At 45.1% G+C, this 15196-nt stretch overlaps 3 protein-coding genes and 5 non-coding genes across 9 annotated transcripts; 2 read left to right on the top strand and 6 right to left on the bottom strand.

Moving 5' to 3' along the window:
• The first annotated feature begins 18 nt into the window (after positions 1-18).
• On the top strand, positions 19-1679 carry LOC112268639. Its single transcript, XM_024454550.1, has 2 exons — positions 19-642; positions 1101-1679. The coding sequence occupies exons 1-2, from the start codon at positions 19-21 to the stop codon at positions 1677-1679; spliced, it is 1203 nt and encodes a 400-aa protein (XP_024310318.1).
• A 501-nt stretch (positions 1680-2180) lies between these two features.
• Positions 2181-6646, bottom strand: LOC100841470 (eukaryotic translation initiation factor 3 subunit I). Its single transcript, XM_003577331.4, has 8 exons — positions 6088-6646; positions 5859-5986; positions 5198-5317; positions 5013-5102; positions 4246-4332; positions 4065-4144; positions 2467-2561; positions 2181-2353 (listed from the first exon to the last, which is right to left on the bottom strand). Exons 1-7 carry the CDS (start codon positions 6485-6487, stop codon positions 2486-2488), a joined length of 981 nt encoding a protein of 326 aa, XP_003577379.1. The 5' UTR covers positions 6488-6646; the 3' UTR covers positions 2181-2353; positions 2467-2485.
• Positions 2845-2922, bottom strand: LOC112269047. The gene has a single exon (XR_002960637.1). It is a non-coding gene; the product is annotated as a small nucleolar RNA U54 (small nucleolar RNA).
• On the bottom strand, positions 3150-3228 carry LOC112269045. Its single transcript, XR_002960635.1, has one exon. It is a non-coding gene; the product is annotated as a small nucleolar RNA U54 (small nucleolar RNA).
• LOC112269043 lies at positions 3444-3520 on the bottom strand. Its single transcript, XR_002960633.1, has one exon. It is a non-coding gene; the product is annotated as a small nucleolar RNA U54 (small nucleolar RNA).
• LOC112269042 lies at positions 3741-3817 on the bottom strand. Its single transcript, XR_002960632.1, has one exon. It is a non-coding gene; the product is annotated as a small nucleolar RNA U54 (small nucleolar RNA).
• LOC112269046 lies at positions 3877-3958 on the bottom strand. The gene has a single exon (XR_002960636.1). It is a non-coding gene; the product is annotated as a small nucleolar RNA U54 (small nucleolar RNA).
• Positions 6647-9680: 3034 nt separating the features above from the next.
• LOC100841774 (acyl-coenzyme A oxidase 2, peroxisomal) lies at positions 9681-14112 on the top strand. 2 transcript variants are annotated; one of them, XM_003577332.4, is made up of 7 exons: positions 9681-10205; positions 11493-11608; positions 11808-12691; positions 12855-13034; positions 13112-13278; positions 13444-13567; positions 13659-14112. In XM_003577332.4, exons 1-7 carry the CDS (start codon positions 9754-9756, stop codon positions 13812-13814), a joined length of 2079 nt encoding a protein of 692 aa, XP_003577380.1. In that variant the 5' UTR covers positions 9681-9753; the 3' UTR covers positions 13815-14112. The 2 variants fall into 2 exon arrangements, with proteins under 2 accessions (XP_003577380.1, XP_024310474.1); XM_024454706.1 differs by lacking the exon at positions 9681-10205 and adding an exon at positions 10760-10833.
• The last annotated feature ends 1084 nt before the right edge of the window (positions 14113-15196 follow it).

Here is a 15196-nt window from a genome sequence, read left to right as displayed (position 1 = left end):
AAATTCTTGTTGTTACACATGAATATGTTTCCTGTAGGTTATATGTTTGACAAGGATGGTCTTATAAGGAGATGGATCGATCATGGGCTATTTATTCCAAAAGTTGATGACCATCTCTCCGTTTTGGATGAACGTCTGGAAAAAGCAGAGGAGTGTTTTTCCATGCTCACCAACAGGAATGTCATCACCAGAGTATCAACCAACAAATGTAATCATGTCGTGGAGGAGAACTGCCATTGGCAAGTCAATTATTTCATGCAACAGTTCCTTGCCTCCAAAGCAGCTGAGAAAGGACTGTCTTTTACCAGTGGCACGCTCACCTCGGAAGGAACACAAGGAAGGGAGACATTACGGCGTCTGTCCCTCCACCAGCCTGATCCGGTGCTCCCAGCGCAGCTGCGGAAAATGGATTTATCGCACACCCGTGCACTGGCTATCTCTGGTAAAGTGGACGGAATCCCTCTTGACAAGTTTAGTCATTTGTTGTCGCTAGACCTTGAAGGTTGGCAGTGCTTCAAGGACAAAGACATGTTGCTGATATGCAAAATGTTCTTCCTCCAGCATCTGATCCTGAGGAAAACCACGGGGGTCACCAAACTCCCACCTGAGATCAAGGAGCTGCGACACCTTCGTACGCTGGATGTAAGTCACACACAGATAAGTGAGCTCCCGTCGCAAGTTTGTGAGCTAAAAGAGTTGTGCAAGCTGGATCTAAGAAGCACACAAGTCAGCTGCCAGAGCAAATTTGGAAGATCCATTCGCTGAACCATCTGCTCGTTGGTGGCGACGGAGTAAATCACTACGAAGCAGCAATAGTAATACCGGAAGAGATGGGACCATTGGGACGTCTCGAATCACTAAGCACACTAGCAACTGTTGATTTAAGCAAACGCTCTGCAAGCCTTGTCGAAGATATTGGTCGAATCAGCACGCTGGAAGTGTTGGCAGTAAGATGGTCTTTTCATCAGTGCACCGACGGGAGATTCCAGCAAGCTCTACGTTCGTCCGTGCACGAATGGAAAAAGCTCGAGTCTCTGACAATTCACTGTGGACTCGGCTGTTACATGGACTTCTTAGACTATCTGCCTTATAATCTCCAGAAATTTAAGCTGACAGGTGGAAGATTTACCAGGCTACCCCAATGGTGCCATCGTCTCGACAGACTGACCTTCATAGAAATCACGGTCTGCACGCTACTGCCTGGTGATCTTGGTATCCTGGCCAACTTGCCCGAATTGGAGTGTCTTGTGCTAGGCCTGCACTTCATTCCAGAGGTAGAGATAGTGATTGACGGGGAGGGGTTCGCGAAGCTTGACAGATTGTCCTTCACCTGCCGTGTTCCATGGCTTAATTTTAGCAAAGGAGCTATGCCATCGCTCACATATCTTGAACTGAAAATTGCTGGAAGCCCACCAAGTCGAGAGAGCGTGCCTTCAGGTATCAGCAACCTCAGGCTCCTGTCAGATGTTGCCATCCGTTACCATCCAAATTACACAAACAGCCCCAGCGTGAAGATGACAGTCGACGCAGTGAGGAAAGGAGTCGCCGAGCATCGTATGCCGATCCACCTCTTCATTAACGGCATCGAAGACCAGGAGGAGTATGTCCAGGCAGTTGAAGAAGAGGTTGTAGCGAGGGCCAGCACAAGTCGTCACAGCGAAATTGAAGAGGAAGAGTGACAGCTAGCGTCCAGCCACCATGACAACGCAAAGGAATCCAGGTAGCTAGCACTATGCTGCCTCTAGTTTAATTGGTCAACAACAAAAAAATGTTGCATCTAGTTTAACAGCAGTTCTCTTACACAAGGTCATACTTTGATGCAGAGCAGTGCTTCAGCACATCCCCCCACCCCCCCCACCCCCCCCCCCCCCGCCACTGCAGCTTTCCAGCGGGTGGTGTCATCTGTCATGGTGCAGTGGTGCTGCACCGTTCCTGCAGCTCCAGCTTCCTCCCCCTTGGTTTAACCAATGTATCTGTTACAAATGGGTGATGCGATGTGGAAACAGCTACAGCAAGTTCTCCAAGGAGATTTCCTGTTTACCATTAAGAAATGGTGTAAAACAGTAGAGGCTATATGCTTACGCTCGGGATTAACTTGTTCGTGAAAAGCAAACCAACGAATAAAGGACATATGGTTGAAATCTCTTATGTGAACGACAGCACCGAATGGAACAGGAACACAAGAGAATTTAAGCAGTAGGGGATCTTCATTGCCAATTGTAAAAAAGGCGCAATTACATTGTAGACCATACAGCTAAGTTAAGTTCTTACATAAACTGAGACAAAAACAATACAAAAAAAACTATGTTCTTCTCTCCAGGTGAAGGGGGAGAAGGTCTCTCTCAACTGCAGACTGGAAAACAGGTTCAGAAACAACCTTGTAAGCGAAGGCATTGAAGCTAAAGAGATTTCGTAACAAGACATAAGATGATACCGCGATTGATCAAGAACAGAAAACAGTCTTACCTCTGAGAAATTCACAGGCTTACATCTTGATGTTGAAGTAGTCAGGATCAAAATGGTGTAGCCTTACATATCCATCCTCACCTCCACTTGAAAAGCTGTGAACAATACATGGAAAAACAAGGGTCGTCAAAACTGGTATTCATAAAAGGCATGAGATGAAGAATGGAAGTTCAGGAGCTGAAACGCCTTGCAAGCATTTGGAAAGAACCCAAGTTTGACATCAACAAAGAAATTTAGAAATTTATCACAACACAAGGATTGGAGGCTTTGGTAGATTTTATTTTTCAACAACACATTCAGAATTGCATATATAACCCATGGGTAATTGGTTGAAATCACTGACTACCAAAGCCATCAGATACATGAAGAATACAATAAAACTCTCCTATCGAACTTTTCAACCAAATAAGGTCCGTGTCGTATATTGCCAATGTAATTGGCTCTAATCACTGAGTAACATCTTAACAAACATGATCAAAGAGACGGCAAACAAAATACAAGTTAGAAAGAAAAGGTGCAAGAAAACAATAATGAGAACACATGCTGCAAGGTGATGAAAAAATTGAGTGATCCATTACAAAAAATCCAAAAGTCAGAGTCTGAACAGAATTCAAGATCGAGAGGATGGGCTAAGACTTGCGATTGAAAATAATAAAATGGTGACTCAGGATTACTTCACATGTAGCTCTCATATCCAACTTCTCATCAAATAAGTTCTCAGTATAGCGTATATTGCCAATAATTGGCTCTAATCACTGAGCTAAATATCAACAAACGTGACAAAAGAGGAGAATTAAACAAGATAAAATGTAGAAAGAGAAGGCATCAAAACACAAAGGAGACAACATATTAGTAAAGAGATGAAAAAGATCAACCATGTGTTATGAAGGTACATGCCTGAATAAAATTCAAGATACAGAGGATGTGCCAAGACTTAAGAAGACGATAAAATGGTGACCAAGTATTACTTCACATATAGCTCTCATATCGAACTTTTCATCAAACAGGGTCAGTATAGCGTATATTGCCAATAATTGGCTCTAATCACTGAGCTAATTATTAACAAACATGACAAAAGAGACAGCAATTTAACAAGATAAAAGGTAGAAAGATAAGGCATCAGAACACAAAAGAGACAACAAGTCAGTTAAGAGATGAAAAAGATCAGTGATGTTTTACAAAAACCTAATGCCTCAATAAAATTCAATAGAGAAGATGGGCCAAGACTTAAGAAGGAAGACAATAAAATGGTGACCTAGTATTACTTCACATGTAGCTCTCATATCCAACTTCTCATCAAATAAGGTCAGTATAGCGTATATTGCCAATAATTGGCTCCAATCACTGAGCTACATATTGAAAAAAATAAATGGGTATACTTAAACCATAGTAAAATGCAATATCAAGATCTGCTCTCATAATGTTTAATGGCATCCTAGTGACTCAGAATAGCGTATATTGCCATGAATCTGCATGGCTAAATCATTAAGCAGATCACAGGCAGTGAAACAGAGGCATATCCAGGACTAAAAGCGCACAGTAAGAATATGTAAACATATGATATAATACACACACACACCATTAGAATCAGAACATACCTCCGACCATCAGGATTAAATGCCAATGCATTGATTGGTCCAAAATGTCCTTTCACACCACCAATTTCCTCTTGTAAGATCTAAAAGAAATAGCAATTTTTGTTACAACAACTCAGAATATAATATGCATGCACAATGTAACTTCCCATAAAAAAGCTTAAGAGGCATAGGCATATTTCACCTTGTGGAAAAATTTAGCTTCAAATTTACCGGCACGGCGGTCTGTCATAGTCACGTTCATAGCATCTTGTCCACCTCCAATAACCACCTATCAGAAAAAGAAATGAGTTTAGAAAGTCGAATACAAATGAGTTGACTACAATTAACTATATCCACCATAATGATGGTTGTTGTACTACCTAGTTCACCAACATTCATGCATCAGATAAGCAATAAACACAACATATAACTAAGAAGTGTTTAAAATGTAGTACGGAGTAAGAAATATTTGCCCTAGTGTTAGTATCAGTACATGTTTCATGCAGCAGACAGCACGTCCTCATCATTAAGTACCATAGCCTTAACCCGTAGACAAATGAAAATCCATAGTAGAGGATACAAAGCTTCTAGTTAGAAACTTATGTGCAAGATTACATACATACAAAAGAATTGTTGTTTACCATTGTTAAAAAAAAAGTACTCACTAATGACAGAAAGAAATAAAGGTTTGGAACTGAGAAAAAACCGGCAGGCAGGAAAGAAAAAATGTCGCACACGAGACCATAGCACATACGTGCAGAGGATCCCATCCAACTTCAAGCATTACAGAGGGCAGATTGCAAAGTACACTATGACATAAAATGATAAAATCATAGTCATTCCAAACTTCATAATTGCACACAGGACACATGTTTTTAGCTCGTAAAAAGACAAAGAAGATAATCATGTGCTCACACCAACTTATGAACATTGGCATAGATATGAAAAGAGACTGGTAAAGGAGCATACATGATCAAGAGTAGGAGATATGTCAACAGCATTAACAGGTCGCTCTGTGACATATGTCTTGATCAGGGTCAGAGTTCTTGCATCCCATAGCTAGCCACATAACACATGTTAGAAAATTCCATACAATCACAAGATAGAGCTTGGCATGCTATTACCGCAGCAATTCCATAAGAAAAGAATGTCACCTTAGCAGACTTATCCAAGGAACCTGTAAGGAAATGAGACCAATCTAAAGATTTTGACAGTGAACTAATTGCCTTCTGATGTCCAACTTCCTTGTCTGACTCATTCAGCAGTTTTCCAGTCTACAAGCATAAACAAAATAGGTGTTAAATGCATTGTGTGATAAACAAAATGTGAATGGAACATGAATTTATTCATTGAATTAAATGGCCAACATAGACAGCAGAGATGTAAAGTGACAACGACAAGCTGAATACACTGCGTATAGTTAGCTTCGTTTGAAGTTTGCAGGGGATATCCTTTCAGTTCCTTCTTTCTTTCTAGTGGAAGAACATGAAGCATTGAATTGAAATGAATAACTACATCCTGGCCAGCAGTCTCCAAAGAATATTGTGGAGAGCTTTGTAGATAGTATCATTTGTATTAATTCAAGATACTATTGGCAATGAGAAACTTAGGAAATCAGACCACGTAACAAAAGGTAATTGGGATCATGTGTGAAATATAACAAGTAATGATTTTTGGATCATATCCAGCAACATTTTTCACCATTGAACAATTGTTCTAGAGTTCCATATCAACAAGCAAATTGCACCTTGATAGGCTAGTATAACAGTGGTCAGCTGAACTGACAGAACAATGTGCAATCATAGGTGTGCTAACCTCAGAGTCCCAGATGCGGATGGTGGCATCCTCCCCAGCGGTGATGATGGTCCGGTTGCCCGGCCCCCAAACGGCCCTGTTGATCCTCCCCGTGATGCCGGAGATCACGAGAGCCGAGTCCTCCGTCTCTGGAAACCAAGAACACACACACGCATACACATCAAAACTCACATGACATCCTGACACTTCCAAACGAACAGATGACGAGTAGGGAGCAATGAAACCGTACGGTCTTCGATGTCCTCGGCGATGCGCTTGACCTGGGCGGTGGGTTGGTTGCCCATGAAGCTGTCGGTGGTGATGACGGCGAGGCGGTCGCCGATGGCGAAGTCGACGGAGCGGGCGGGTGCGTCGAACCGGAAGGTGAATAGCTCCTTCCCTGTCTTGACGTCCCAGAGCTTGGCAGTCTGGTCGGCGCTCCCCGTGAGGAGGCGTGTGGAGTGGCGCGAGACGTCGCAGGACCAGACGGCGCCGTTGTGGCCCTTGTAGGTGCCGAGGCGCTCGCCGTTGTCGGCGTACCAGACGTTGGGGGCGTGGTCCTTGGCGCAGGAGAAGAGCAGGTCGCCGTCACGGTTGTACTTGAGGAACGTGAGCGGGCGCTCGTGCCCTTTCATCAGGATCGGCCTCATCTCGCCGCCGGCTGCTTCTCTCCGCCGCTGGGCGCCGCCGCAAACTGGGGGAGTAGGGTTTGGGGGGTGGCTGTGAGGTAGGGATCTGGATCGTGCGTGGCGGCGCAAGCGAAAAACCCTAGCTGCGACCTGCGAGTGGGACTTTGCGTGGAAAGAGAGGGCGGTTTCGCGGCTGTATTAACCACGGCTACTGGGCCGAGCCTGGCCTACACAGGGGGAAATAGAGGCCTGGAATGAATACGGCCCATTTTCGCACGTAGTATCAATTTGGTCCAGCACGTCTCTTCTTTTTCCCCTCACAAAAAAAAAACACGTCTCTTCTTTTTTTGTTCCCTTGTGAATCGTGGCTTGTTCTCGCCGTATCCATCCAAGATGCACGTGATGGGCCATGTCCAGTATATACAAGTACAAAATACAAATACGACGAGTAGATGGATGGATATGGAACCAAGAGATCATCTAGAGGTACGGGTGGATTCACAAAAAATAAAAAAATTGATACTACGGCGTCCGAGAAAACAGTAAACGCTCCACAATTTCGCATCGCCAACCAACCTTTTGGGTTGCATTAAAAATGCTCGCATCCACTCTCAGTTCTTTAGATTCGATCGGAATGAACCTAACCATATTCAACCACGTTTTATCAGCTAACAAGTGTGGTATGAAAACCGATCTGCACGTTCGAAATGCGGACACCGGGCGTGGGAACTACGTGGAGCAGTGCACAAACTCTACTTAACAATAATATATGTGCGATCTGCATGCAACGGAACGGAACGGAATCCCGTTCCCGCGTCACCATCCTCATCTCCTCCTCTCTCCGCATCAGAAAGCGTGCAACGAAAAGTCTCCAAACGGGACGTGACGCACTAGCTAGGACCATCTCTCAACCCAATCTGGTAACACTCACCGACAGCTGGGCCCGAGAACTGTGCCGACGTCGATGACCACACCTGTCAGTGACAAGGAGAACCGAAACCTTATCTCCACATCACCGTGTGGCTTCGCCTTCGCTTACACGTCACCGCGTATATCTCCTCCTCGCTTTCCTTTGCCTCCCCGGCTTCGCCCGACGTGCGCGGTCCCGTGTCACGACGACCTTGATACAGAAAAATCGCGTTCCAGCCCCTGTGGAAGCACCAAATGTAAAAGCTACGGAGTACACGATACTGCTAGAAGTGCACACGGGTGGATGTTACATCACTCTCTCGTCACATGCATGCCATTATTGTACGTTGCAGAAATAGTTAGGGCCGTTTGGTTCGTCGTTTTTGGGCCAAATACAGGTGTAATATACCGAGCCCGAAAAATTTCCGACGAAGGCCCAGAACGGCGATTGGTTCGTCGTTTTCCGTTTTTCTTTCCGCTCGTTTGATGCCATTCCACCCGTAAACCGTTAAGGAGCTCAGGAGATCCGAAAAGAAAAACGAGGAAGAGCAAAGAACGGGACTACGGGAGAGAGGCGACCGCGCCCACGGAGAACCCTAGAAAGCAGCGGCCGCCCGGAGAGGGGTTCGTGGCGCTTTCCGGAGCGGATTTGGCGGCGCGAGGCTTCGGCAACTGGAGCGGAGTCCGGCGAGACGGCGGCGGACGATGGGAACTCAATCGGCAGCAGCGGGGCGACAGGAGAATTGGAACCGCGGTGCTTCTTGAAAGCGAGTCCAGATCGCCGGCGAGGAGCACGAATCCATGGGAGAGTGAGCTTCGGGAGAGGAGCCACTTGCAGCTCTTGAGTAGGTCGCCGGCGTGGTGTTAACTCTCAGCAACTTCTCTGGTTCCCTCATCCACCTACCCAAACAACACTTGTATTATTAGGCAGTTTTCTTGTGCACGGTATTTTACTAGAGTATTTGATTACACCTGAGTAAGTTTTCAGTCCTCCCAAGCGGGGCCTTATCGTTTGCCGGGAATCAACTGATTCCAGAAATAATTTTGTTAGCGACGACGTACCACAGTTCAATTCGAGGACAACGATAAGTTGATTCGCGAGCAAAGGCGCTCCTTGTCGTTACCATGCCAATGAGACATCTAGAAAGTAGTAGAAACCATCAAACCAAACCGACGACGATGTGTTCCCTTTCTTTACATTCCTAGATCATCAACCGTCTACTTGTGTGCGCAAATAGAATTACGTAAAAAAATCAACCGTCTACTTGATGCGTGATCTCTAGGAGGTGTGCACTCACAAGTTTCTGAGTCCGTCTACTAACGTTAACGGTACGGTGTGAATTATGCCATGAAAATTCAAGGTAGCCATCAAGTTTTTTAATGGAAACCACATCAAACATATCGTGTATTTCTCTTCGCGGGACACTGCACGCGGTAGCGAAATTTAGATGATAAATCCCATATATAAATTTAGATGATAAATCCCATATACCACGAACAGGCGAGAACCGCATTTTGGTGAGGTATTAGAGTTGTGGAGACAGCATATATATAGCCTTTGGAGAAAAAAATGTTTCTACAATTTCAATGTGTTCTTCGAAACCTCTGACCAATGCAACTATCCGTAGCTATGTTTCCATAAATTGGAAGCACATACATTTTCATTCCAATGCAACTTTTCAGCTGCTTGGACTGTATGACTCTGTTGCATGTGGGATCCAAAGTCAAAGCTGCTTGATTCTTCATCACGCAACTTTGTTTTTCCCCCGATAACACAAATTGGTACATGAAGCAAAAGTAGAGTCTGCTTATACGCTAATGCCTATAGGAAACAAACAAAAGAGACGGAGGCCATCCGAGAGGCCATATAACTTCTACTCAAATGTGTGAGGCCAAGCTTAGACGTGAAAATTTATCTTAAAGTTATAAGATTCATGATTTATTTTTTTGAGATTCTTAGTTGCCTTTAAAGACTCTCTCAATGTTTTAAACTTGGGATAAATTACAAATGTTCAATTGGTCCTCTCGGTAGAAATATATCAAGATCAGCGTCCCCGGTTCTTGTCAGTTCCAATTTGTGATCGCATCAAGAAATATATCGCACGCTCGTGTGGATGTGCAGGTGCGGTAACGGAACGCCCATCTTCCTTTAAAAAAAAGTGATTTTGTGAACTTGTGAAATATGGACTCGATCGAGAGGCAGAGAAGCAAAAATATCTCATGAACTACAGGGTCCCAATTGTAAGATGCCCCACCCGACGGGCCCGTCCGGCTGCCATTAAAAGCAACGTCCTAACGTAACGGCACCAACTAACCTCTTCTTCGCTTTCCCACTCCCGCCGCACCCCGCACACGTTTCCGTCGAACACCTCGCCGCCATGGCCACCACGTCGTCCCGCTCCAACTCCAACCCCGGCTCCGACGACGACGACTCTACACCAGCCATGCGCCGACTCCGCCGCCTCTCCCTCCACCTCCTCCAGCCCGAGGGCCCCGCTTCCTCCCACCTAGCCCCCGCGGCGTGCGCGGCGAGGCGGCGCCTGGAGGCGGACGCGGCGGCGCTGGCGGCGTACATGAGGGGCCGGCACCGCGCGATGCAGGCGCGGGTGTACGAGTTCTACGTGGCGCGGCCGGAGCTGCAGACCCCCGTGGAGCTCCCCACGGCGGCGCACCGGGAGCTCTGCTTCCGCCAGATGGCCGCGCTGGTGCGGGACGCCGGGGTGCGCCCGCTCAGCCTCATGGCGGCCGACCCCGCCGAGTACTTCGCCGTCATGGAGGCCGTCGGCGGGCTCGACATCTCCCTCGCCATCAAGGTCGGCGTCCAGTACAGGTACGGTGCGTCGGTTGGTGCGCCTTTTACGGCACGGCACCTCGTATTTAGCTGCGAATTGAGTATAGTTTCCGCGCGATCTAACTCGTGAGTAAGACCACTCGTGATGATGTTGATGGTTCCATATGTTCCACATGGGGTTTGTTGGCTAGCCGAGAGCGTTTTACACCAGTAATTGTTTGATGTCACGAGGGGAACCGCGAGCTACTTCATCTATGGATCAATTGGGAATTGGGCATCGTTCTCGACATCAGTATTAGTGTATTACTATTAATTAACTAAGTTAGTTAGATACTGCAATTTTAATTAATGGATTAATAGTTTCCAGTATAAGTATGGCTAACTACATGTCTGCACTCTAATTGTAAAATCTGTTTTTTCCTTTCAACCAGATCTTTTACTGTTTACTCTTCTGAATGTGAGTAACATGAAGCATGAGAAGTAGGTGCCATCTATGGTTCTTCACCACATTGGTTAGCATATTCATGGGGATTCTAAGAGTGAGGGTGGGGCTTGGATCTGCTGATAGCTGAATTAGAATTGCACTCCTTTTGTGGGGACATGTACTTATGACTGTGACTGTGAAAGCAGAGGATCAGGTTATCACATTTATGAGGATTCTAAGATGGTACGCTAACTGTGAGGCTGGGGCTTGGACCTGTTGATAGCTGAATTAGAATTGCATGCTTTCTGTTCTGACTTCTGAGGACAAGTACTTATGACTCATGAGCGGCACGGACCGTGAAAATAGAGGTTCAGCACGACTGCACGTAGGTTTATCTTTTGTGGTGTCTTTCTAATAGATGATGGCCTTTCTATGCAACAGTGTGGTCCTAGTTAATTAATTGATGTGATAAAGCAAGCCTCATTAATTGTTGATTAAGGGGGTTGTTGGTTGGAACACAACGTTGGTGATGGTTAGTTAGCGAACCATTTGATTGCCTTGACACATGATTACATGTAAAACGTTTATTTTCAGAGTCATTTTAAAATTCTTTTTGAGTCTTTGGGGATTTTTTAGGATACACATGCATCTGGGATTTGTTTAGTGGTTCATACAACCTCAAGCACTGCAGTGATATCTTCTCGGTTTTATACCAAATATGCTTGAATTCATGGTAAATGTCCTCATTGGATTGTGCCAAACGATTTTTTGAATATTATGTAGTATGGTGACCTTAGCAGGACAATAACACGATATCTGTAACTATTCCTGGTTTTACATACTGCCTTTTCTTTGTATGTCCATTGTTGGAAACCCACTAACTTGTCTGCTTATTAATGCAGTCTATGGGGTGGTTCTATAATAAATCTAGGAACAAAGAAGCATAAAGAGAAGTTCTTCGACAAGATCGACAATTTGGAGTATCCAGGCTGCTTTGCCATGACAGAACTGCATCATGGTTAGATTATCCATTTACTTATTTCATCAGTATTGCTGATATGTTGTTTCATACATTGGATGATTTGCAACTTAATAGTCTACAGTCAGTGTTTGTCTGTTTCCATTGAATGGGCAGAGGGACTTGTACCGAGCACCTAAAACACTGTTTACAATAATTTGAAAGATTCTCTTTGTTTTTGTGTGTTGCTTTTTGACAGGATCCAATGTTCAAGCCCTGCAGACTACTGCTACATTTGATCCTGTTAATGATGAGTTCATTATTGATACCCCAAATGATGGAGCCATTAAGTGGTGGATCGGCAATGCAGCTCTCCATGGAAAATTCGCCACTGTTTTTGCAAGGTTGATTTTACCCCTTCAGGGAAAAGGAGGGGAACCTGCTGACATGGGCATTCATGCTTTCATTGTCCCGATACGGGACCTTGAAACACATGTGGTTCTTCCAGGAATTGAGATCAATGATTGTGGGCACAAGATAGGCCTAAATGGTGTAGATAATGGTGCACTGAGGTTCCGTTCAGTTAGGATACCCCGGGATAATCTTCTGAACCGATTTGGTGATGTTGCAAGAGATGGAAAATACACAAGCAGTCTCCCCACAATTAACAAAAGGTTTGCAGCAACTCTTGGTGAGCTTGTTGGGGGACGAGTTGGTCTTGCATATAGCTCTGTGGGGGTACTCAAAGTTGCAGTAACCATTGCTGTTAGATATGCTTTATTGCGTCAGCAGTTTGGTCCACCTAAGCAGCCTGAAATCAGTGTGCTGGATTACCAATCTCACCAGCACAAACTAATGCCTATGCTGGCATCGGCATACGCATTTCACTTTGCCAGAGGATATTTGGTGGATAAGTACTCGGAAATGAAGAAAACTAATGATGAGGATCTTAGCGCTGATGTCCATGTACTTTCATCTGGGTTGAAATCTTACATAACTTCATACACAGCAAAATCTATTAGCATATGCCGGGAGTCGTGTGGTGGCCATGGGTATGCTGCTGTTAATCGTTTTGGTGGTCTGCGCAATGACCATGATATATTCCAAACATTCGAAGGAGACAATACAGTTCTTTTGCAGCAGGTACCAATCATCATCCTTTTCAATGTCTGCTATGTAATATTTGACGGGCAGGTTTTCTGATAGTCAAAGGGGCAGTATAAATGAAGTTTGGATGAGTCACTAAATTTGATGTAAAGTTACTTATCCTTCAAATAGCGTACCTCTTATCATGATTCTATTGTAGGTTGCTGGAGATCTCCTGAAGCAATACCAACAAAAATTTAAGGGGGGAACAATCTCAGTCACCTGGAGCTACTTGAGGGAATCCATGAGCACCTACTTGTCCCAGCCTAATCCCGTTACGGCTCGATGGGAAGGGGAAGATCATCTACGAGATCCCAACTTCCAGCTGGATGCATTCAGGGTAAGTCCTAGCTTCATAATAATCTTAGTACCAATTGGATAAAATTCCTGTGCTGATTGGATAAATTCTGTTCTTAGTACCGAACATCTCGGTTACTGCATAGTGTTGCTGCTCGACTCCAGAAGCATATGAAGACACTTGGAGGTTTTGGTGCGTGGAACAGATGTTTAAACCATCTGCTCACACTTGCAGAGTCACACATTGAGTCTATCATCCTTGCAAGGTTTATAGAAGCAGTGAAAAGGTATAATTCTCTCTTCGCCAAGCCACAAAATCACTGTCTAGCAGATAGCACTGAGCCCTCTGTGTATCAGAAACACGAGCGTGAGAGGATTCAGAAATCCCTCTTGACTCGTACCCAGTACAGTTAGTGTGACAGCAACTTATTGACTATGGTTCATCTATGCAGCTGCCCTGACGAGAAAACACGTGAAGTGCTGAAGCTGGTGTGCGACCTCTACGCCCTCGACAGGATTTGGAATGACATCGGGACATATCGCAATGTAGACTACGTAGCGCCAAACAAAGCCAAGGTTCGTTCTTTTGCTTGTCACCTCCATCTGCAATTTCAGTCCTTAGCTTCGGACCAGAACCAGCACCTGATGCTCCCCTTTGTTTCTGTAGGCTATCCATAAACTGGTAGACTACCTCAGTTACCAAGTGAGGCTTGTGGCACGAGAACTTGTCGACGCCTTCGATCTTCCTGACCAGATCATCCGCGCGCCGATCGGCATGCAATCAGAGGCCTATGCCCAGTATACACAGTTTGTCGGCTTCTAGGCAGTCAACCAACACATACTTACGAATACAATTCCACTACCAAGTTCGGACAGTCGGTGCAAGTTGCGCAATACAAACTTCTGCCGTACAGCTAATGTTGTAAGTAAAAAATGGAAGTGTATAATAAGGTAAATAATAGACGAGAGGTAGTTTATGAGTGGTCACGTTGTGAATAATTTTTTGTCAGATTGTGTTCTGGTTCTGGCAGAGTGCTGTGAATAAAGCTCTTCCTCACTTGTGTTCTCAAACTTCAGAAACTCTGCAAGTAACAATGTCTGACGAACCATAGATTGAACCATTATGCATGTTGTTGCTCTCAGACAACAATTAGAGTAAGGGATGCCAATGCTCGATGGCACAAGTGCGGGTATGAAGGTAGGGAGTGTACGCCGGTCTTATAGCGAAGGTCGCCGTACGCTTAGACAAGTTGACACGTTGATATTTTTTGAATAGGTTCGGTCGATTCTGCTGGTGCGACTTAATCCTATGTTAGGAAAGGCTTCGAGGGGGTTGTTAGCCAAAGGCTTGGGCCGAGCGGATCTTCTCAAGGCACCTTTTAGCGAGAGATTCGTTGGGGCCGCCTCGTACTTGGACCGAACGCGTTTTTCCAAGTATCAAGGTTAGGATACCCTCGGAACTCTAACCCAACCCCTTCTCCTTTGAGTTCGTGCCAACCAATGTTAGCTCGGAGCCTCGAAACTAGAGTCTCCTAGAAGGCTTTCTCGAGGCCGATCGACTTTCCGTCGAGAGCGACGCGCAAGAGCGAACCTTAGAGGGAGCACTCTACCCCTCTCCCCTTGAGTTTATTCAAGTGAGAGTGAATGATACATGCCCCATGGGGGGTATTTATAGCCTAGGAGTACATGACAAAAGGCTACCCTTGAGTGAGAGAAAAAAGTAGGGGCAAAATGGTAAAAGTGGTTCCTTGGTCCATAGCATTTGTGTGCACCATGAAAAGAAAAGTGAGGGTTGGTCCATGGTCCACTGTGGACCAAAAGCCTCATCCCACACCTTTATAGTCCCCTACTCCTCATTCCACCCTTTGACCATGGCATGAGAGACTTGACTTGTTGACTTGTCTTCCTTTGCCACGTAGGATTGACCGCGCCACGTGGGCGTCTGGACTCATGTTTGGGAAATGTTGATTTAATTGTCGCCACATAAGATTTTCGGTCCGGCCCATATAAGAATATTATTTTACTACAACAATGCAGAACTAGCCATCAAAATAAAAAAATGTACAAGTGCTTTCATGATTGTCTGTACTTCAAGAGATGAATGTGGAAGGGGCATCTGGGCTTCCCCAGATTAAAGTCAAAACTGAGATGAACGTGGGAGGGGCAAAACATAGACGACCACTTCAATAGCTTGTATTTTTAGTA

The sequence above is a fragment of the Brachypodium distachyon genome, chromosome 4, assembly GCF_000005505.3.
Source record: "Brachypodium distachyon strain Bd21 chromosome 4, Brachypodium_distachyon_v3.0, whole genome shotgun sequence".
Classification (NCBI taxonomy): Eukaryota; Viridiplantae; Streptophyta; class Magnoliopsida; order Poales; family Poaceae; genus Brachypodium; species Brachypodium distachyon.
Note: the sequence above shows the minus strand (reverse complement) of the source record. Positions and strands in the feature narration are given on the sequence as shown.